At 54.6% G+C, this 21,513-nt stretch overlaps 7 protein-coding genes across 7 annotated transcripts; 6 read left to right on the forward strand and 1 right to left on the reverse strand.

Moving 5' to 3' along the window:
* Positions 1 to 96: 96 nt before the first annotated feature.
* Positions 97 to 1,155, forward strand: BU26DRAFT_502089 (glycoside hydrolase family 131 protein; the record flags this gene model as incomplete). The annotated part of the gene is made up of 5 exons (XM_033826613.1): positions 97 to 247; positions 297 to 346; positions 395 to 438; positions 491 to 868; positions 921 to 1,155. 5 exons carry the CDS (start codon positions 97 to 99, stop codon positions 1,153 to 1,155), a joined length of 858 nt encoding a protein of 285 aa, XP_033688992.1.
* Positions 1,156 to 2,926: 1,771 nt separating this feature from the next.
* Positions 2,927 to 4,226, forward strand: BU26DRAFT_516240 (carbohydrate esterase family 15 protein). Its single transcript, XM_033828277.1, has one exon. The coding sequence runs from the start codon at positions 2,961 to 2,963 to the stop codon at positions 4,125 to 4,127; it is 1,167 nt and encodes a 388-aa protein (XP_033688993.1). The 5' UTR covers positions 2,927 to 2,960; the 3' UTR covers positions 4,128 to 4,226.
* A 1,095-nt stretch (positions 4,227 to 5,321) lies between these two features.
* On the forward strand, positions 5,322 to 9,920 carry BU26DRAFT_233128 (uncharacterized protein). The gene is made up of 3 exons (XM_033820904.1): positions 5,322 to 5,500; positions 5,597 to 9,755; positions 9,803 to 9,920. The coding sequence occupies exons 1-2, from the start codon at positions 5,411 to 5,413 to the stop codon at positions 9,746 to 9,748; spliced, it is 4,242 nt and encodes a 1,413-aa protein (XP_033688994.1). The 5' UTR covers positions 5,322 to 5,410; the 3' UTR covers positions 9,749 to 9,755; positions 9,803 to 9,920.
* Positions 9,921 to 11,273: 1,353 nt separating this feature from the next.
* BU26DRAFT_516243 (MFS general substrate transporter) lies at positions 11,274 to 14,242 on the reverse strand. Its single transcript, XM_033828278.1, has 3 exons — positions 13,488 to 14,242; positions 12,929 to 13,250; positions 11,274 to 12,872 (listed from the first exon to the last, which is right to left on the reverse strand). Exons 1-3 carry the CDS (start codon positions 13,848 to 13,850, stop codon positions 11,605 to 11,607), a joined length of 1,953 nt encoding a protein of 650 aa, XP_033688995.1. The 5' UTR covers positions 13,851 to 14,242; the 3' UTR covers positions 11,274 to 11,604.
* Positions 14,243 to 14,304: 62 nt separating this feature from the next.
* On the forward strand, positions 14,305 to 14,849 carry BU26DRAFT_233257 (uncharacterized protein). The gene has a single exon (XM_033820905.1). It carries the CDS (start codon positions 14,360 to 14,362, stop codon positions 14,738 to 14,740), a length of 381 nt encoding a protein of 126 aa, XP_033688996.1. The 5' UTR covers positions 14,305 to 14,359; the 3' UTR covers positions 14,741 to 14,849.
* A 391-nt stretch (positions 14,850 to 15,240) lies between these two features.
* BU26DRAFT_419791 (sodium/hydrogen exchanger) lies at positions 15,241 to 17,089 on the forward strand (the record flags this gene model as incomplete). Its single annotated transcript, XM_033823324.1, has 3 exons — positions 15,241 to 15,372; positions 15,423 to 15,945; positions 15,993 to 17,089. The coding sequence occupies 3 exons, from the start codon at positions 15,241 to 15,243 to the stop codon at positions 17,087 to 17,089; spliced, it is 1,752 nt and encodes a 583-aa protein (XP_033688997.1).
* A 2,592-nt stretch (positions 17,090 to 19,681) lies between these two features.
* On the forward strand, positions 19,682 to 21,276 carry BU26DRAFT_516246 (glycoside hydrolase family 6 protein). Its single transcript, XM_033828279.1, has 4 exons — positions 19,682 to 19,981; positions 20,036 to 20,208; positions 20,266 to 20,493; positions 20,555 to 21,276. The coding sequence occupies exons 1-4, from the start codon at positions 19,710 to 19,712 to the stop codon at positions 21,070 to 21,072; spliced, it is 1,191 nt and encodes a 396-aa protein (XP_033688998.1). The 5' UTR covers positions 19,682 to 19,709; the 3' UTR covers positions 21,073 to 21,276.
* Positions 21,277 to 21,513: the final 237 nt, after the last annotated feature.

Below are 21,513 nucleotides of genomic sequence, written 5' to 3' on the forward strand. Positions count from 1 at the left end.
TCTACACAGTACATAGGACCAAGGCATTCCTTTACCTGTATATTGACCACGTTCGTTCATCGTGCTTGTACCTTTCTCTTTTTTATATCTCTCATCATGCTCGCTCATTACTTCGTTCTTCTTACTAGCATTTCCGTATCAACTTGGGCGACTATTGTGTTTGATGGCCGGGTACCAGGAGATGCCGCTTTAGCAGACTTTGATTCTCTTGATAGCATTTTTGATCCAGAGTTTACAAAGGGGGAGAGTCAGTTTCTCCTTCTAGAATCTTTGAAATGAAAGCTAAACGCTATCAGGTGTGCTCTTCAGCGAGTTGCTTGCTTTTGTGGATGACGATGTCTCTTTGGTATGTAATCAGTCGACCCTGACGAGGAAGCTTGACTGATGATACCAGTTTGATCAGCAAGCCAGTGCGAAGTCCATTGAGATCACCATCGAGTACGTTCATCCCTAAGGTCATACACATATAGTGTCTTCTGATGTATCCAAGTGATGACTCAATATTCGCGCCGGGCGGCGCGGCGCCTCAGACCGCAGTTCGACGCGCCGAGTTATCACCAAATCCCGCGCAATCAGTCGATAATGTAACCACGACAGGAGTCAAAACGTTACATTTCTCTATCAAGCCAAGTCCCGAACGCGCATTGAACGTCAGCCACGAGTACTTGATGGTCTTTCTCGAAAGAGCCGATTTCGCAGGAAACCAGATTTCGCTGAAGACTGGCACATTGCTAGGCAGTGACGGCGCGACGAAAAACGACCTGGTGCTCCTGGGCAATAGCAATGATGGCGGCGAAACACTTTTTACCACCGCTTTCGAACCGGACGATTTCACGAATTTTGGTTTGCTTATGGATTTCGACCAAAAGTCTGTTCTAGACTGTTCTGTATTTCTTTGCGACCTCACTGACCCTGGGCAGCACAATACAGATCTTCCAATCGACTGGCACTGACGCCTTAGTCCAGCAGACCGAGTCTCTCTCGAACGACCTCAGCGGCAACGGGCAATTGCATTTTGGACTGAACAAGAACCCTACCGATCCGGGTGAGGACGTTCTTCGATCCGGATTTCAAGAGAGCGGCATTCTGGAAAGCATCATCTATGGTGGGATATATGTCGAGGATAGCGCTGATGGGACGATTACGCTTGCCTAATCTCCAGCAAATATTTCTATCTATGATCTCACTGTGCGTTAAGATCGGAAGCATTCCTTTTCCGCACTTGGTGCGGTGTTGAAAAGTATCGGTACCTCGTGACAGCGGTGCCTTCATCCACATCGTTCAAACCCTTCTATCAACGCGTCAACAGACCAGATAACGGTTCCTTCGGTTGGAGGCTTCGTTATATAGTGCATGTCTCGTACAACCTCACTTTACCTTTCGGAGCTATCCCCGCAATCCACCACAGGCCTCACGTTCAACAGACCAATTACCTTCCGCATACCCAAGGACCGGTCACATCACAAGAGCCAACATCCCCGAGATGCAGAGCCAGTCACCGCGTCAACGCCTGGTAACGTACTCCCCTACCTTGTCCTCTTCCCCTACCAGTGCTTCTATTTTCTGCCTTCAGTCTAATTACGCTTGAAGATGCTGGTACTCCGCGCTCGCTTCGAAGGATCGACAATCTAAACGATGCTCACGTGGAAACCGGTTGACGTACGCGTAGTTCTGTGGCCTACCTTTGCATGTTCTACCGCCTTGGTACATTCCTCCTCAGCATGCATTCGCCGAATTTTCTCCGCAACTTCTCACCGAGTATTCTTGAACCAGAGGACCTCGCGTGGATCCATGAGAGTGCGCAACTGAAGCACTTCATTCACCGCACTCATCTTCAAGCTCGCAGTATCTATGGTACTTGTGCGTATGTCTGCGCTTATAGAGGAGCGATACAGCAGTAAACAGCCAAGAGACCAAGGAAGCATCCAAGCTTTATTGAAGCATTTCGATTTCCAGCAAAGGCCCCTGAGATTGTCGATACCTTCTGGTTATTGTTACGTTACCGCGAACAGGCTAAAACCAGCAGTCTACAGGAGGGCACGTCCCACGACGTACCGCACCCCGCAAACATGGAAATAGCCATAGGAATTTAATTGCTTGGCCACTTGTGGCAGGGACGTAGAGTGTCGCAGATTTACCACGATCCAATAGCAACGCTCTATCCAGCCCTGGAGGCCCCGCAGAACATTCGATGCACTCCACAACGCCATTCAGAGGGGTGCGCCTTGGCATTCCGGCCTCCTGAGCATGCAGAGATCTGCAATGTTAATCTGGCAGTGGCGCGTAGCCTCCACGCCAAGCAGGATACAGTGTGTATTCCACTTCTCGAACGGCTCAAAGGAACACACGCACCTGGATTCAACATCCAGAAAAAGCAGTCATTTAGACCACCAGTGATTTTCCATCAATCATTTCGCGTGCTCTTCATGAAAAGCAATTCGGGAAATGCACAAGGCTGCATCGTGGTGGGCTCTTCCAGGTAACCTCCTGCCTGAACCATCTGCTTTCGGAAGACACTCGGGTATCCATAGTGCACCAGCCACCTCAAGACTTGTAGATGTTCTGTGCGATACTGAGGCGACAATGTCGTATGCAAATGATTCTAGAATTGCTGGTGTGGTGAAATCGGCACGACGGACGATCGTTGCCTCTCCAATAAACCGTGAAATCCAATGATTCCTCCATCACGTTCTTTTCGTGGCGAAAAGAGAAGCGCTGGAACACATGCCGAGTCGTCTTGCGTTAATTGCATTATAGTCACACCCGCGAGGCTCACTCGCCCATGTCATGGCTTCATATACAATGGGAATTTTACCGCCGGGTATCGGAAGTGGTGCTAGTAGAACGAACAAGGGGAGCACCTCTTTCTGACGGTCCTATATAAGAATCAAGGGCGCTTCGCTGCTATCGTTGCTGATCGGTCTCACATAGTCTTGACTGCAGGTTCCATTTCGCCCACCATGAAGTACTCAATCATCCTTCCGTTTCTAGCTACGACGATCCTGGCCGCTCCATTGGAGCAGCGTCAGGCGGCCTGCAAGGTCCCGACCACCTTCCCGACCACGGCGAACGCGAAGCTGCCCAACCCCTTCAAATTCTTCGACGGAACCGATGTTAAGACCAAGGCCGACTTCGATTGCAAGAATCAGGAAGTCAGCGCCGCCATCCAGAACCAGGAACTCGGTACCTTCCCACCGAAGCCGAGCACCGTCACCGCTACCCTGTCCGGCGGTACGATCTCCATCACCGCTTCTGAGGGAGGAAAGTCGGTCTCTTTTTCGGTCTCGGTTAAGACGCCCAGCGGAACAGGTCCCTTCCCTGCCATCATCGCCTACGGTGCTGCTAGCATTCCGGTCCCCGCCGGTGTCGCTACTATCACCTTCAACAACGACCAGATTGGCGCTCAGCAGGGCCAGAACAGCCGTGGACAGGGCAAGTTTTTTGATCTGTATGGCTCTGGCCACAGCGCTGGTGCTCTAACGGCTTGGGCCTGGGGTGTCGACCGAGTCATAGATGCGTTAGAGACGGTCAACGCAAACATCGACCCCAAGCGCGTCGGTGTCACTGGATGCTCCAGGAACGGCAAGGGTGCCTTCGTTGCCGCTGCCCTCGTCCAGCGAATTGCGCTCGGTATTCCCCAAGAGTCTGGCTCTGGCGGTGCCGCCTGCTGGCGTGTCTCCGACTCGGAGAAGAGCAAGGGCAAGAACATCCAGACCTCCAGCCAGATCGTCGGCGAGAACGTGTGGTTCTCCAAGAACTTCAACGCGTTCTCCACCAAGTCTAACACTCTCGCCACCGACCACCATCAGCTTGCCGGTATGGTTGTTCCTCGTGGTCTCATCGTCATTGAGAACGAGATCGACTGGCTCGGCCCCGTTTCCACCACCGCTTGCATGAAGGCTGGTCGTTTGATCTACAAGGCCTACGGCGTACCCGACAACATGGGCTTCACTGGCTCCGGCAACCACAACCACTGCTCGTTCCCGTCCAACCAGCAGTCGGATCTTACTGCTTACATCAACAAGTTCTTGCTCGGCCAGAGCAGCGCCAACACGGCCAACATTGAGAAGGGCCCGACTGCCAATGTCGCCGACTACATTGACTGGACCGCGCCTACGCTCTCTTAGTGTGACAGTACGAAAAAGTGGCTCAGACTTCGCTTCTTTGTATCTAAGCGCTCACTTGTAGTTTGTAGCGGGCAAGCATGTAAATAGGAATGAACTCGTATGAAGATATGACTGTGTATGTTGGAAACTGCGTGTAATGAGACTATGCGAGAAAGAGAATGTGAAACTCATCGTCCAAGCCTGGTAGGTGAGACGGGGGCCGCTAGCCGATTGTCTCGGCGGCGATGGCATCTTTATCTCAGCACCTGGGCGACTAGGTCGTACTTTGAAAGCGCGCCTGACAACACGAGAAGAGAGGCGTATTTGGGACCCTCGCATCATCTCCGTCGTGCGCCTAAGAAAAGAGATACTTGGGTAGAACTGGGACTCTCCAATGTGGCGAAACAGGTTGAAATGTGTCGAGACACGGCATGGAGGCGTCCAAGTACGCCAGGCTACAGCGAGAGTAGCGAGTTGGGAGGTCCGCAAGAGTGTACGCTAGCGTGAACTCACCTGGGCACATGAGAGCGCGTCGGGTCAGGTCCAAGCGTGGTGGCATCGGTGGAAGGGCCATGGATCTCCCCACCAGATTGGCTTGCCTGGCGGATGTCGCGCATGCTTCCGAGCTCCCGATGCGCCGGCCCAGCGTCTTTGGCGTCGAGACGCATCGGGCGCCCGAATCCGTAGCATCCCCTCACCAACAAGAAGCAATTTTCACTGCGCATGCGGCGAGGCTGGTGCTGGTCGTGAATGCGGCGTGCCCCGATTAGTCATACGGGATCACATGACGCGCCAAAGCGGACTAGTGGTTTCAAGCACCTCAGCCCGCGGGAGAGTCTCCTCACCGAACGCCCTCCACAGAGTTCTCGCCAACATCGAACCCCATCCCGATACCACACAACTGCCCCCCCGCATCTTAACTCCGTGCGCAACACGCTCCCTGCAACGCGTGGAGCGATATTCTGCCCCTCCACCGCGCGTTTGCGCCTTCCCACGTCGCCACCCTGAATTTGCGCCGCTGCCTCAGCCTGCCTCCCTTCGCGGCCATCACGAACGGCGCACCCCGGTCCTCCCCCATCAGCCTCATTCACCGAGGGGCCTCCACCAGCACCACGCCGCACGATAATGTCATAGCAGCCGTCTGCGCGCGTCCCTCCACCTGCCGCGACCGTCGCTCCCTAGAATTCGCGCGTGTGGCGCCTCCGTCCCATCCTCCCTCACGCCGCGCCCGCGTATAAGGCGTTCTGTCGTTTACATTCGGCGTCTTTCGCGACCCACAACAAACAACATCTTTTTCAGTCGCCATGGCGTCAGTACAGGCCGCGCCGGGCATGACCGGCCCGGGGCAGCTGCCTGGCAACCTGACCAAGGAGATGGTCCAACAGGTCTACCATGTACGTGCCCTTGCCCTCACTTTTACCTCACCTTCCACCACGCCATTGCGCGCCCGTGTCGCGCATTAAGAAGCCGTGCTGCTAACCATCCTCTAGCGATACACTCAGATGAGAAAGAACGGCGTTCCCGATACCGACCCGGAGCTCATCAAGGCGCGCAACCTTCTCTCTGCTGTGCAAAGGCAGAACTTCATAAAACAGCAGCAGCAGACTCAGGCGCTGCAACAACAGCAGCAGCAGCAACAGCAGATGCAGCAATCTCAGCAGGGCCAGTCGAACCAACAACATCCACAGCAAAACGGCGCCGCTATGGCCATGTCAAATGGCACTAAGCCCGCCATGCCCGTCGATGGCAAGACCGCAGCGTCTGCGCAGCCGTCTACCACCCCGTCCTCTGGCGCTCAAGTTGCATCAGCAGCCGGACACGCTCCCACAGCAGACGGTCAGACGCCTACTTCCGCGACTAGTGCAAACGCTACATCCTTTTCACAAGACCAGCTCATGCTCCTGCGAAAGCAGATCGCGGCCTTCAAGCACTTGTCCAAGGGTCTACCACTCCCCACAAATATGCAGCAGCAGCTCTTTGCTACTCAACAGGCAAAGAAAGCCCAAACTACGGCTGATGCTGTCGCCGCTGCTACCCAGGTCCTCGACAGCGCCACTCGAGCAGCAAGTGCTGGCGCAAGCGGCGCGGTGCAACCCGGAGCCAAAGTCACCCGCATGCCGGACAAGTACTACGACCCGTGGGGCGAGGACTATATCATGAAGGTTAACTACACCTCGCACACCTCCCGAACGCAGCGGCCGTATCTCTCATCCATCATGCCCCTGGGCATCGACATCGACGATGTTCGGCGCAAGATGGGCTCCGTGAGGGATGCTCGGGAGCGGGAAGCTCGCGAAGTCATTCTCTACAATCGCCTGACATCCAGGAAGGCGGAGCTAGAGAAGATTCCAGCAAACATTGGCTCGTGGGATACCAGCCGGACCGACACCCCCGAAGATGATGGAAAAGTGAAACTCGCATTGATCATTGAGCAGAAGATGTTGAACCTTCTCCCCAAGCAACGCGCCCTTCGGAAACAGATAGGCCGGGAGATGATCCACGCCGACAACCTTGCCATGACTGCCAACCGAACGATATATCGCCGCCTCAAGAAGCAGTCGTTGCGCGAGGCTCGCCTCACTGAGAAACTTGAGAAGCAACAGCGCGACGCTCGGGAGACCAAGGAGAAGAAGAAGCACCACGACTTCATCGAGGCCATCCGCAAGCACCGTGGCGAGCTGAACGAAGCAAGCACAGCCCAGCGACAGCGTCTGCAGAAGCTGGGTCGCACCATGATCTCCACCCACCAGAACATCGAGAAGGAAGAGCAGAAGCGTGTCGAGCGAACCGCCAAGCAGCGTCTGCAAGCTTTGAAGGCCAACGACGAGGAGACCTATCTCAAGCTTTTGGGACAAGCCAAGGATACCCGTATCTCGCATCTCCTCAAGCAGACTGACGGCTTTTTGAAGCAGCTGTCCGCTTCAGTCAAGCAGCAGCAGCGCAATCAAGGCGGTCGCTACGGGCTCAATCAACTAGAAGACTCGTCAAGCGAAGAACTAAGCGAGGCGGAATCTGGTGACGAGGCTCGTCCCGGCAAGAAGCGAACCGACTACTATGAGATTGCACACCGCGTCAAGGAGAAGGTCTACGAACAGTCCTCAAATTTGGTTGGTGGCACGCTTAAGGAATACCAGCTCAAGGGCCTAGAGTGGATGATCTCTCTCTACAACAACAACCTGAACGGTATCCTTGCCGATGAAATGGGTCTGGGCAAGACAATCCAGACCATTAGTTTGATCACGTACCTCATCGAGAAGAAGCAGCAGCCTGGCCCCTACCTCGTCATCGTGCCGTTGAGCACCCTGACTAACTGGAACAACGAGTTTGAGAAGTGGGCTCCTAGCGTTTCTAGGATCGTGTACAAAGGTCCTCCGAATGCTCGAAAGCAGCATCAACAGCAGATCCGCTGGGGACAGTTCCAGGTGCTGCTGACCACCTACGAGTTCATCATCAAGGACCGGCCGATTCTCAGCAAGATTAAATGGGTTCATATGATCGTCGATGAGGGTCACCGTATGAAGAACCAGAACTCCAAGCTCAGCAGCACGATCACGCAGTACTACACGACGCGGTATCGATTGATCCTGACGGGAACTCCGCTCCAGAACAACCTGACCGAGCTCTGGGCGATGCTCAACTTTGTTTTGCCGACCATCTTCAAATCTGTCAAGTCCTTCGATGAATGGTTCAATACGCCCTTCGCGAATACCGGTGGTCAAGACAGGATGGAGCTCAACGAAGAAGAGCAGCTGCTCGTTATCCGGCGTCTCCACAAGGTTCTGCGTCCATTCTTGTTGCGTCGTCTCAAGAAGGACGTCGAGAAGGACTTGCCGGACAAGACTGAGCGCGTTATTAAGTGCAACTTCTCCTCCCTTCAAGCGAAGCTATATAAACAGCTTGTAACGCACAACAAGCTCATAGTGAGCGACGGCAAGGGTGGCAAGACGGGCATGCGAGGTCTTAGCAACATGCTGATGCAGTTGCGAAAGCTCTGCAACCATCCGTTCGTCTTTGAAGCGGTTGAAGACCAGATGAACCCCGGTAGAGTCACGAACGACCTCCTCTGGCGAACCGCTGGCAAGTTCGAACTCCTTGACAGGATATTGCCCAAGTTTCAGGTTACCGGTCATCGAGTCCTGATGTTCTTTCAGATGACTCAGATCATGAACATCATGGAAGACTATCTTCGTCTTAGGGGCATGCAGTATCTCCGTCTAGATGGCTCAACAAAAGCGGATGACCGGTCCGAGCTCCTCAGGCTGTTCAATGCGCCGAACTCCCCGTACTTCTGTTTCCTTCTCTCGACCCGCGCTGGTGGTCTTGGTCTTAATCTGCAGACCGCGGACACTGTCATCATCTACGACTCTGACTGGAATCCTCACCAGGATCTACAAGCTCAGGATCGTGCTCATCGCATCGGCCAGAAGAACGAGGTCCGCATTCTTCGTCTCATCACTTCTAATTCTGTGGAGGAGAAGATTCTGGAGCGCGCTAATTTCAAGCTGGACATGGACGGAAAAGTCATTCAGGCCGGTAAATTCGACAACAAGTCAACCAATGAGGAACGAGATGCTATGCTGCGAATCATGTTGGAGTCTGCCGAAGCCGCCGAGAACCTCGAGCAGGAGGAGATGGACGATGATGATCTGAATGTGATCATGATGCGGACGGACGACGAGCTTCGGGTCTTCCAGGAGATGGATCGTAAGCGTTTTGAAGATGACAGGTACGGTCCCGGTAAGAAGTACCCGCGTCTTCTGGCCGAAAACGAGCTGCCCGACATCTACCTCAACGATGAGAACCCCGTTGTCGAAGAGGTCCAAGAGATTCCGATTGGACGAGGCGCCCGAGAGCGAACTCGCGTCAAGTACGATGACGGTCTCACAGAGGAGCAATGGCTCGAGGCGGTGGATAATGACGAAGACACGATTGAAGCTGCCATTGCTCGCAAAGAGGCCAAGATCGCTAAGCGCTCCAAGAACAAGCTGTCCAGATTGGGGCAAGACTTGGGAGACTCGCCAGCACCCTCTCGGGAGAGTTCGGAAGAACCGCAGCTACCGAAGAAGCGCGGTCGAAAACCCAAGGCCGAGAAGCGGAAAGCTGATGAAGCTTCGCTTGACGGCGACACAGCTCCTCGCAAGCGCGGTCGTCCCACCCCAAACAAGGTGCAAGAGACACTTACTCCAGAGCAGCGGACGTTGCTCCAGAAGATTGTGAATGAGGTCTACGAGGCCCTGAATGATCTCGAGGAGGAGTCTACCGACGAAGACATTCCGAACCGCGGCATCATCGACCCCTTCATTGAGCTGCCCGACAAGTGGGACTACCCCGACTACTACCAGATCATCAAGAACCCCATCTGCATGAACCAGGTCAAGAAGAAGATCAACAAGAAGGAGTACCAGTCTCTCAAGCAATTTCGCCAGGACATTGGTCTTCTCTGCAACAACTGCAGGACCTACAACGAGGACACGAGTCTTCTGTATCAGGATGCCAATCTCATCGAGCAGACGTGTTTGGAGAAGCTGAGGGAGGGCACCGAGAACCATCCTGAGTGGCAGGACTTCGATGATGCGAGTTCGGCAAATGGAGGCTTGAGTACGGCGATTACGAGCACGGTCGGGACGCCGCGGGCGATCTAGGATGGATGTAGGTGTACCTTCATCTGATTGTGATATCGTATGCTAACAATCTAGATTGAGGCAAATACCCCATAGACTTCTTGCGACAATAATGCGGGTTTCTTAATGTTGAACGCGCTCGGAGATTACTACGAAGAGGCGTGTCTCTGCTATCATAGCACGGCAGCACACTTCGGCCTTCGACCTTTCGATCTTCTCGATTGTCCTTTTCTAAGCTGTACGATCGCCGACCAAGGCGTTTTCGGCATTTTCGATGCTCCGTTTCCCTTCCAGTCACATCCTTGGAGGCTCACTAACCTAGGCGCATGGGTGGCTTTCGGGAAATATATTAGGGGCATGATTTATGTGGATGGACATTGGCAAAGGAGATGGCGATGGTGATGGCGGGAGCTTTTTCAATGGTGTGCGTGCTGCTACGGTTTCCTCGCCTAGGTCAGTGCATAGGAATAGTTCCGGAATGCATGTTCCGATATCTATATTGCCCCGTTTCATTCATGCTTCTCGCTCTTGGACTAATCAAATGTGCCATTATCGCTTGCAGCTTTAAGCCTGAGGATGCCTTGCTTCCACGCTCTATGTTGGGCATCGATTCTACCTGCTCCCTCTTCGATCACGCACGCGCTCACTCTAACCAAGCGTACCGAGACCACCCTGCCCAACAGCACACGCCCTCACTAAGCGTCCAATACTACTGGCATGCACCTCTAGCCTATCCGACCTTAGTCTTGCTCTTGGCACGTTTTGACTTGCCCAGGTGCACGTTTAAACTTGCCCGGCGATGCGAAAGTGGGGCCACAAGCAGTACAGAACAGGTTTTGACGTCAATCGTAACTGGACGTGGTCACCTGCATACCTAGCTAAGGAGCCTCGGAGTCTTAAGATCGCGGTGATGCTCGGTGGGAGGTGTTGCGGAATCGCGATGGTCGCGTGCGGCGATGCGGTGTAGAGGCAGCGTGGCATGGTAGGCTGAGTCTATAGATTCAAGGAAGCGAGCGATGCGGCGGCGGTTTGCGTCACTCACTCCACATTCTCTATTATACCTACCGAGAAACGAGTGCAGAGAAATGAATGAATGAATGAATAAACATGTTTCAAAGGTGGGACTGGAACTCGGTGTAACGGGGGAAAGAAGTTGCGAAAACTCGCGATGCATAAAGGTTGGAAGGATGCCTGTGTACCAAGGTATGCGGGATGATATCATTTTCGCTATGCCGAAGCAAGAGGGAAGTGCATGCTGCGAGGATACAGGATTTCGGTTGCGATTCCGATCTTCGATTCCAAAGAGCCGGGAGATATGGAATTGTCCGCAAACACGATTTGCGTTTCCCCATGCCAGCGTGCGAGCGTGCTCTGCTGCCCAGCGCCTGTCCGCACGCTTCTGGCTGCGTAGTTGCTGTGCACCTCGTACGTGCCTCGCTACATCAAATTAGTCGACGCTTCATGACACCCACAGGAAGAAGCGGACGATGCATATATAGGACAAATGAGAGTGTAATTTGCGATCCCATCCTGCTACTCAGGACGGCTCCCTAACGCAAGGTATCAGAAGAATTTTCATGGCTCATAGTGCAATGCAGCGATTCTACGCTCGCATATCCAACCTACCCCGAAGAACTCCAGAGCATTCCCAAACGCTCGCACGCTATGATCCTGGTCCAAAACCTAACCAGCTAGCTCGCTTTACCGTGGTATGTGTGTGCCGCGAAGCATCCCGATCTCATAACCCAAGCCGAACACCGAATCTGCCAGGTCCGCGCGAAACCCGAATGTATCCGTACAGGCGCGTAAACAATGCAAACACCTCTGCACTCCAGCCCTCTGACCACTTCTGCCTAAAACTCTCCGTGATTCTCCGCCTAAGAGGCACGCCTGTGCCTCTCGATTACCTCTTCCTCGTCCTCTTTCTCTTCTCCGACTCTAAGCGTAAGCCATGCAGCGACTACAGCACAGCAGCCGCCAAATCGTAGCACCCAAGCGACGCTGTCATCCCCGGGCGTCCCTCTCGGCTTCTGCAGTAACCTGAAGATAGCGGAACTAACAAGCGTAGCAATGACTTGCGGGGCGGCAATGGCAACGTTGTGAATGCCCAATACCACACCAGCCTGATCAGCGCCTGATTCTCCCGCTTCATCCTCGCCTGCGGCTACGAGTGCTGCTTCTCGATCACGCGGATTTGGATTAAGTAACCCTCGGCGTATCGCATCCCGTTTAGAAATCTCGGAGGAAATAAGTGCAAATGGCGCCCAATTGGTGAGGGCCCAAGGAATACCGATCAGACCGACAAGAATAGTGGCCCCTAGCGTAGTGTGCACAAAGAACGTGAGCGCCATAAGCGCCGCGAACATGACGTGTGATAGCATCCATGACCGGCGTAGCGTGAGGCTCTTGATCTGCAATGCATCGAGGTAGCGGTAGAATCGGCCTGAAAGGGTTTTAGACTTGCGTCTCCCTGGGTCTTTGAGGGAGAAATATCCCGAGCCTGTCATGGAGCGCGGCGTGGTAGGCGTCAGAGGAGTGGCCGGTTGCTGCCGCGGTGCCTCGTAGGTTGGCGGGATAATGAAGGGCAGGACGATGGATGCTGCAAAGGTGGTTACAGCGAAAACCAGTAATGCTCTAGTACCGACTCTCGTAGCCTCCTCCCAAATGGTTTGGACTTGGTCATCGGACAAGTTGGGATTTGCTTCAAAGAATGGCTCTGCGTAGATTTCGCCGATGTAGGTTGTAATGTAAAAGAGAAACGGAAACCAGCCAATCCAGGCGAAAAACTGGACCTCACATACTCTTTTGATCTGAGAAGGCAGCTTTCGTACCGAACGAGCGAGGGATTTGAACAAGGCTACGAGGCCTTCCTGTGTCTCGGGAGGACCTTCGAAACGGGGGTCGCGTTCATGGACAGCGCTGCAGCTGATGGCGACCGTGACAGCCATAATGATTGAGGCAATGGCGCAGAGGACTTTGAATTGGCTGTCTCCGAAGAATGGAAAATATTTGGGAAGATTGGCGTTTCCTGCGAGGTAGCCTAGAATGTTGCCAATACCCGAGGCTCTGATCATCCAAGCATTTGCGGATTCTTGCTGATGAGTCGGCGCGACATCTACAATGTACGCTCGAATAGCAGCTTGGACTGTGGTGCGTGAGTCAAAGCGCACCGTGATGCTTAGGACAGATGTTACCACTTACTGACGTTAATAGCGAAATCCAGCACGTAAACGAACAGAACGGCAAATAGCACAATGCTCGTTCTTACACCTTTTGACTCCTTATCAGCGCCAAATATACTAAGAAAGCCTCCGACAATCTCGCTAGCCCACGCTAGTACCATGAGCGAGAGTATCGTTGCTACTGCTCCTCCGATGATGAAGGGACGCCTCCTGCCCCATCGTATGCGACAGTTATCGCTTTTCAGACCGACATAGGGCTGGACGAGTGCGCCCGACAGAGGGCCCGCGATCCATACCAGCGCGAGGAGCGATTTACTGAGACCGAGGGATAATAGATATGGCTGCCGGCTCCGTTAGCAGGATTATACGAGGGGAAAACTGGCTGGCAAAGATCAAAGTGGTAGAAAGGGAGAATAAAGCTGGACCGCTGCGAACTTTGGACGCTTCTGGCAACATGTCATGCTGTGCTACAGTCGCCTGTGCTACTTCTAACATGACTCACAGAGCTGTGGGTACGGGGTTCAGGAAGTCGGGCGGTTTCTATCCTGATGACTGCCATGGCGTGGAAATAGACTCACCGATCCGTTCGAGGTCTCTACCGACCAGCCTATCTGCAGCCCGAGTCCGCCGAGAGTCAGCAGGAACAGGAAGAAGCTGCTCTTTGTCTCCTCCTCGTCCCCTTGCCAGTCGTCGCTACAGGCGGGCGAGACTACTTTGAGAAGGGGGTCGATCTCATTCGACGTCCTCGGCCGGATCAGCGGTGACTGCTCGTTTATGACCTCTTCGACGGGCGGCGAGGAGCTGCGGCGGAAGGACACGACTTTGGGGTGTGCGGCGACGGTGCCGTCGAGGCTCGGAGCCTGGCGCATGGGCGGCTGTGGGGACGAGGGCGGAGATGCGAACGGCGGAGGTGATAAAGGCGGCGGGCGTTTGGGAGCCATGGCTCTGTGAGCAGAGCAACGCGGGCTCTAAGTGCTGCGATGCGGGTGGCCGAGACGCGAGTATCGCGAACAGGGTGATTGGCGGGCCGACGGAACCGTATATGTGCAATAATGGCCGGAGCGGGCGTGGGAGAGTATGGGGTGACGATGGCGACGGCGATGGCGGGGAGCAGGCGCTATCTGGGGAAGTAATAGGAGCGGAGGAAGCCTGCCATTCCGAGGTGACCAGGTGTCACGCTCGCAGCCGCAGCAGGGTATCGTGGGTCTTGGCGGCGAGGCGTGTCGTGCGTGTCGCAATTGGGGCGCGACGCAGGATCAAATAGGGGGATGATGCGGTAAGATGCGGGTGGGGACCGAACAGGTTGGCGGCAGCGAGGTCAGCTGTGCGGTGGCCGGCAGGGGAAAATGTTTGGGGCCTCAGGTGATGAGCGAAGATGTCATGCAGTGTCGGTTCCTGACGAATTATTCTGCGATGACGTTGTGCGCGGCTCCAGGCTACGCCGGGCTGCATGCGCGCCCCGGTCGCTGCGCTAGCCGGCCTGGAACTGCCCTGGAGCGTCTCGTGGCCTTCTCGAACACCCGCCAAGCGCCGGACGGCTTCTATCGCGCCTGACGACGCTCCTGTGCACTGCAGAGCACCGCTGGCATCTATCTTCGTGCGCAGCCGGTGTTGCGCGTCTGACCGTCAGCGCGCACGCATCCCGAGAGAAGGCGCTCCCTGCGGCGCGCTCGTGAAACGTTGCACCGAGCTCCGGGCTGCCAGGCTGCCGCCCGCCCTGTCCAAGACACCGACCTGCGTTGCACCGCCTTCAAGCAGCCACCTTTCCATCTCCGCCAGTACGCCTGCGCGAGCCCGACGACGCCATATTCCCATGATACCACCGCGTTGACAGCCCAGCATGGCTTCGACTGTGGGGTGGGCCATCGCCGAGATCCTCAGTACGCGCCCCGACCCCCAACAGAACATCCACCCCCAGGACAACCAAGCTGACCATATGCTTCCCAGAGCGAGATGCAGTTGACGCAGACCCCGACGGTCAGTCCTAGCCCCTCTCGCGCGCCTCTCGCCATCTCGAGTCTAATCCGCCGGCAGAAGAACCAGAGGCAGGCCAGAAGGAGATATTCACATCATGGGCCCTCTCCATCCTCATCGTCCTGCTGATCATCGCCCTGTTCACGAGCTACATCCTGCAGACGCGCAAGATCCAGGCGGTCCACGAGACTGTGTTGTCTATATTTGCTGGTACGTGGGGCAGAGCTATTAAGGGGAGCCCCGATGCTTCCTCGCCGGCAACGCGTCCCTTAATTGGGATACAAACATTGGCCGGCCGACAACGCATGCAGAAGATCCGGGCCGGTCCTCAACATGGTTTACTGACGATGCACAGGTATGGTCGTTGGCCTAGTGCTGCGATTGACCGCAGTGGCTTCCGTCCGGGATGCCGTGAGCTTCGACTACCAGATGTTCTTCAACCTCCTCCTGCCCCCCATTATTCTATCCTCGGGTTACGAATTGCACCAAGTAAGCCATTGCCTTGCGAACCGCTTCAACTCAGCTGTTGACTTGTCCAGGGCAACTTCTTTCGCCACATAGGCACTATTCTTACCTTTGCCTTCGCTGGCACATTCATCTCCGCTATGGTCCTCGGTCTTATCCTGTTCCTCTGGACGAGAATACCGCTTGACGGATTCAAGATCAATTTCGTAGAGGCCATGTCAGTCGGAGCGACCCTTTCGGCTACCGATCCTGTAACAATCCTCGCCATCTTCAATACTTACAAAGTCGAGCCGAAACTCTACACCATCATCTTTGGCGAGTCCATCTTGAACGATGCCATCGCCATCGTCCTATTCGAAACAGCGCAGAAATACAAGGACGGTGCCGAATCGCTTGGCTTCTTAAGCCTGTTCGAGGCCGTGGGCATCTTCTTTGGTGTCTTCTTCGGAAGCTTATTCATCGGAGTCCTTGTGGGAGTTGCCGCATCTTTGACACTCAAGTTCACCTATGTGCGACGCTTTCCGAAGACGGAGAGCTGTCTCATCATTCTCATTGCGTACCTGACGTATTTTTTCTCCAACGCAATCCACATGTCTGGTGAGTACGCACCAGTCCACGCTACGGCATTTACTCATCTTTCGCAGGTATCGTCTCTCTCTTATTCTGTGGTATTTGCATGAAGCATTACGCCTATCACAACATGTCAAGACGGACGCAGTTAACCACCAAATTTGTGTTCCAGGTCACTGCCCAGCTGTCTGAGAACTTCATCTTCATCTACCTAGGACTATCGCTGTTTACCGATGACAAACTGGAGTACAAGCCACTCTTCATTCTCATCACTGTTTTTGGGATATGCGCTGCACGCTGGTGCTCCGTGTTCCCTCTGTCACGAATGATCAACGCCTTCACGCGATATCGTGCACGACGTTACGGCGCACAAGACGCTGGAGAAGAGATCCCTTACTCGCACCAGGCTATGATATATTGGGCAGGCCTTCGAGGCGCAGTGGGCGTAGCGCTTGCCGCAGGCCTCTCTGGGAACAACGGCGACACGCTGCGCGCTACCGTATTGGTTGTCGTTGTATTGACCGTCATCATCTTCGGCGGCACAACAGCACGCATGCTAGAGATCTTGGGCATTCGGACCGGCGTGGTCGAGGAGATTGACTCCGATGACGAGTTCGACATCGAAGTGGTCAGTGGCGGCACCTATTCGCGACACAAGGGGCAGGGATTCGGCCACGTTCCACGCGTGAGCCAGAACGGAGTCGCCCTTTCCAATGTCAATGGTCAAAATGGCGCATACTCAAGTGGCAATACCCACAGCCCGCCTTCAAGACCAAACGCTTTGGCCGCTAGGAGAAACTCCAGCCGGCCTAGGCATCCAGATGGTGCTGATCAAGGCCTCCTCAGCCCTGGAGACAGCGGCAGCAACGACGAAGATGACACCGATCTCGATCTCCCACCGAGCGCTCGTCGATCACCAAACCGCGTTCCCTCGCCGTTAGGGCTACCAACAGATTCGACTCCATATCCAACCTCAGGCACCACCAGCAGATCTACACCGAGCGGCCCTGGCGAGTCTTCAAGAGTTGCAACCGCGACTGGCGCAGTCAAGCAACTCATCTCAGATATTTCACAGGATCCAGCAAATGCTTTCAAGCAGATCGACGATGGCTTTCTGAAGCCACATCTTCTATTGGATCCAGGGAAAGGCGCTGGACCTAGCAATGTGTGAGCTCCGCTGGCATCTATGGCGTTCAAGAGGGTTATGTGATATCATATCGCGTCTTTCGTGGCATTTCCGGCGGATTGGGCTATCGGCGTTCCTGTACTGTACCCAACCAAAACTGTTAGTATTATAGCAAAGCGTCTCTGTGGCCGTAAAGACACAGGTAGGGTGAGGGATTCGGCACCGTCAGGATCAAGCCAACCCTTCTTCGGATACGGAGAGAACATTCCCGGCGACGCCACACAATGGCTGAGCAGTTTTGGCCACCATCATTTCGCTTTTTTGGCCATGATATCCCTTCGGCCGCTTGAAGAAATGAAAGATTGTTCGGACGCTACAAAGATTTTGCTCGATATATGAGACATATTGTGGTAGTCGCGCGCTAATCCGCTACGGTTCCAAGCGGTAAAAGTGTTGTTTGGATAAAGGAAGGTCTGGGCGTCGATCTGCCGTGAAACCGTCGTTTAGATTAAGATAGGCTGAATGAATCCTGGGTTGCCCTGTGGCGGAACTTTCATGGGGTGATGGGGGAAAGTCGGGGTTCCGCCTCGTGTAGGATTGGAGTACTTGATCGATATTTCTCTGCTATTGAATTTGATGTAGCTTCTGCTGCGCTGCATCTTGTAAGGTGGCATTGCTCAAATGCTAGTAAGTACAGAGTCTCCGCCCTCGCACTCATCTGCAGCAAGGGAAGCATCCGAAAGCCTGCGTCGGGCGCCTTCCCTCTTCGGCGATTGACAGGGGCAAAAGAGGTCACGGGAGAACTCTAAATTAAAGCCTAACCTTACCTCAAACAACTTACTCTACAACAACCACTCACATTTCATCTCCTACTATAGAGACGGCAGTATTTCCATCAATAGGTATTGGCGCCATTCTACCCTTGCCCTACCGCAACCGGAGCGGGTGATGATGCTGAGGAGAGAAGTTCGGTAGTGGTCACACCAAATGTTTGCTGGGTTGGATGGAAGTCTGGACACTTCCATATGGTGACAGCATCTGAGTTTTTGGTTTCTTCGTTGTATTCATCGGCAGTGCTCTTCTTGGCGTCGAACAATGTCGGCATCAGGTCGGTAGAAGCGCGCCCCTGGTGTGGGCCCTTTGTGACCACGCTTGAAAGAGACGGGAACTCGGGGAGATATTGCAGAAACTCACTCACCGATTGACCACTCGCCGTACACCATACCACGCAGATCATAGCACGCCAAGTTATGCCTTCGCCTTATACCAATCTTCCTGCCGTTCTTCGACCTCAAAGCTCGGGCAGCCTTCCTCCATATTCCAGAAGCCTGCTACTTCCATCTTAGCGGCCTCCATACGCCTATCACTCGAAACATCGGGTGGGAAACGAACCTGTGTGGCTGCTTGGCAGCCAGGTACAGTACACCACTGCATTGGACAGAAGTGGGGTATGTGCTCAGGATAAATTGACAACTCCAGGGCCTCCAAGGCTCCGCATCAATATATTCCTACAATCATGTGTTCGATTCGCTTCCAGAAGGCTTGTCCGCTCCGTCTACTCCGGGTTTTGGGCGGAGCGTGCCTGCTGGCATCGGCTCATCCAAAGCTTGTCTGCCCTCGTCGACAATTTGCAAGGCGATATTGCATAGCGGCGACGGCTATCTAGACTCCGGCCCTAGTAATGAGGCTCCATCAAAGACTAATTCGCCATATGGAGGTCCTTCCATGCTGATGTAGTGCAGAGAGAGAGAGAGTCTGTGGTGCTGCAGCACAAAGGAGAATGTCTTGGGCAACTGTCAGACGGTCTCGACCGGAACCCCATCCGTTGTACAGATCGATCTCGGTATCACAGTGACGAAGGCTGGGAGATCTTGAAGGACGACTGGCTTCTCGAGCGAATCTGCAAATTGGATCGTCGTTATTGATGAGCCCACGCCACTTTCTGCCTGCCTAAGCGCCACGAGCTCGTGGGCAGGTAGCACAAACGGCGCGGTGCGATATGTGAGATCTATCAACAGGGGTGCTAGTGGCACGCTGGAATCGCGGGGTAACGGTCCCGAGGGACGTATCCCCTCCGGGGGCACAGGGCGTCTCAAGTTAAATGTCATTTATTTACCCTTACGAAATACTTTTCCCAGCCAAACACAAGGCGTGGAGGTATGGCAGAGCTCCGAACACTCTACAAGCATGACCACACCGGCCTATCTGGTCTGGAGCTTCTTCTCGCCGATACTTGGTCATAATGTCTGATTTGCCACCGCGTTCCTCTCCATATACAAATATTCTGGAGAAGACGGGGTATGCAGTAAGCGGAAAGGATTCTCGAAATACTCCGGGGGGGACAGCGCCACTTCTGGATCGGTCTTTACCAAATTTCAATAATCCCAGATCATTCGATTGTGGACCCTGCTATAGTAGATACCCATACTTTCGTTATTCGACGGTCATCTAAGCCTCATCATGGCAGCGCCAAAGAGCACAGACCCTTGAGCGCATTCCTTGCCCGCAGTTTACGGGCCTGCTTCCTGATGACATGGAGCGCCAGATGGAGCAAAGCGCCATATGGGCGCCATGGAGTCCGGCCAGCAGCGAGCTACTGATATAAGAGGCTCTGCCGTCCCCAAGAGCTTTCGACATCGACACCTCGCTCTCTTCAGTCGACAAGATGAAGGGTCTCTACTCTGCCTTGTTGGCGTCCGCCATCGCGGGCGCTTTTGCTGCCCCCAGCCCCGTCGAACAGGGTCCCATCACTGCTCGTGCCGCTGCCGCAGCATGTGCTACTCCTGTCACCCTCAGCGGCAACCCCTTCGCGTCCCGCTCCATCTACGCCAACAAGGAGTACTCGAAGGAGGTTATGGCCGCTGCCGCCTCCATGACCGACAGCGCCATGGCTGCTTCGGCCTCCAAGGTTGCCCAGGTCGGAACCTTTCTGTGGATGTAAGTAGCTGAAGGGCTTTCCGGATTGGATGCAGGTGAGCTGACTCGTCATAGCGACACTCGTGCTCGTATCTCAGTCGTCGAGGAGAACCTCAGCGCTGTTCCTTGCGAGCAGCTCGCTGCCTTCGTCATCTACGACCTGCCCGGCCGTGACTGCGCCGCCAAGGCCTCCAACGGTGAACTTGCTGCTGGTGACCTCTCCACCTACAAGACCGAGTACATTGACCGTAATTTTTCCCCTCTCCAATTCATCTAATAGAATCATGACACTAATCCTTTCTCAGCCATCGTCGCCATCTTCAAGAAGTACCCCAACACCGCCATTGCTCTCGTCATTGAGCCCGATTCGCTCCCCAACCTGGTCACCAACGCCAACCTCCAGACCTGCAAGGACTCCGCCTCCGGCTACCGCGAGGGTGTCGCCTATGCCCTCAAGCAGCTCAACCTTCCCAACATCGCCATGTACGTCGATGCTGGCCACGGTGGCTGGCTCGGCTGGAACGACAACCTCAGTACGTCCCTCTCCGGCTCCTCCCAACCTTCCTCTCCCATCAAATGCTAATCATGCCGCAGAGCCCGGTGCCAAGGAACTCGCCGACGTGTACAAGAACGCCGGCTCGCCCAAGCAAGTCCGCGGTATCTCGACCAACGTCGCCGGCTGGAACGCCTGGGACCTCTCACCAGGAGAGTTCTCCAAGGCCACCGACGCGCAGTGGAACAAGTGCCAGAACGAGAAAATCTACGTCGAGACGTTCGGCCCGCTCCTCAAGGACGCCGGAATGCCCGGCCAGGCCATCGTCGACACTGGCCGCAACGCCGTCCAGGGTCTCCGCAAGGAGTGGGGTGACTGGTGCAACGTCAACGGTGCCGGTTTCGGTGTCCGTCCCACCGGCACGACTGGCTCCAGCTATGCTGATGCGTTTGTCTGGATCAAGCCCGGTGGTGAGTCGGATGGTACGTCGGATACTGGTGCTACCCGCTACGACTCGTACTGTGGTAAGGACGATGCGTTCAAGCCTGCGCCTGAGGCTGGTACCTGGAACCAGGCCTACTTCGAGATGCTGCTCAAGAACGCCAAGCCGGCGTTCTAAGCGTCTCGTGGTAGGGAGGGTAAAAGGGGACGTTGTATATAGACGGGTAAAGGGGGATGGGTGGTGGTTCATACAATATGTAACACCATGAACCTGGAGAGCAGTAACTGCACCCGGGGGATTGGAGGTGAGAGCCAAAAAGCTATCGCTACATCTTCGCTTCTTGTTCATAGCTTTACAATCGAAGACTCTCTTTCACCACTATTCCGTCGTTGCGTCGAAATTCGGCGACACACGATTGTGCAGAGGGCTGTTCGTGCTAGTGCACGGTCACCCGGATTAATTTGTCGAAAATTGGTGTTCAACTTCGCCGGAAGTGGTTCCTCTAGGATATATGGCTTTCTCGATGACGGCTCCGAGTCGGGGCTTACTGTCTGCCGAACGCACCTTGAGATAACGTGGCCGCACAGAACCGGGGGCCATGATTGAATGTCGTGAGAT

Source organism: Trematosphaeria pertusa, assembly GCF_010094035.1.
Source record: "Trematosphaeria pertusa strain CBS 122368 unplaced genomic scaffold BU26scaffold_3, whole genome shotgun sequence".
Lineage (NCBI taxonomy): Eukaryota > Fungi > Ascomycota > Dothideomycetes > Pleosporales > Trematosphaeriaceae > Trematosphaeria > Trematosphaeria pertusa.

Excerpts from the sequence above, each read along its gene's own strand:
- BU26DRAFT_516240 (XM_033828277.1), top strand. The coding sequence starts at position 2,961 with ATGAAGTACTCAATCATCCTTCCGTTTCTAGCTACGACGATCCTGGCC.
- BU26DRAFT_233128 (XM_033820904.1), top strand. The coding sequence starts at position 5,411 with ATGGCGTCAGTACAGGCCGCGCCGGGCATGACCGGCCCGGGGCAGCTG. Across the intron at positions 5,501-5,596 it reads TGGTCCAACAGGTCTACCAT|CGATACACTCAGATGAGAAA; the intron begins GTACGTGCCCTT and ends ACCATCCTCTAG.
- BU26DRAFT_516243 (XM_033828278.1), bottom strand. The coding sequence starts at position 13,850 with ATGGCTCCCAAACGCCCGCCGCCTTTATCACCTCCGCCGTTCGCATCT. Across the intron at positions 13,251-13,487 it reads TAGAGACCTCGAACGGATCG|CCATATCTATTATCCCTCGG; the intron begins GTGAGTCTATTT and ends CGGAGCCGGCAG. Across the intron at positions 12,873-12,928 it reads GGATTTCGCTATTAACGTCA|TCCAAGCTGCTATTCGAGCG; the intron begins GTAAGTGGTAAC and ends CACGCACCACAG.
- BU26DRAFT_233257 (XM_033820905.1), top strand. The coding sequence starts at position 14,360 with ATGCGCGCCCCGGTCGCTGCGCTAGCCGGCCTGGAACTGCCCTGGAGC.
- BU26DRAFT_516246 (XM_033828279.1), top strand. The coding sequence starts at position 19,710 with ATGAAGGGTCTCTACTCTGCCTTGTTGGCGTCCGCCATCGCGGGCGCT. Across the intron at positions 20,209-20,265 it reads CAAGACCGAGTACATTGACC|CCATCGTCGCCATCTTCAAG; the intron begins GTAATTTTTCCC and ends ATCCTTTCTCAG. Across the intron at positions 20,494-20,554 it reads CGGCTGGAACGACAACCTCA|AGCCCGGTGCCAAGGAACTC; the intron begins GTACGTCCCTCT and ends ATCATGCCGCAG.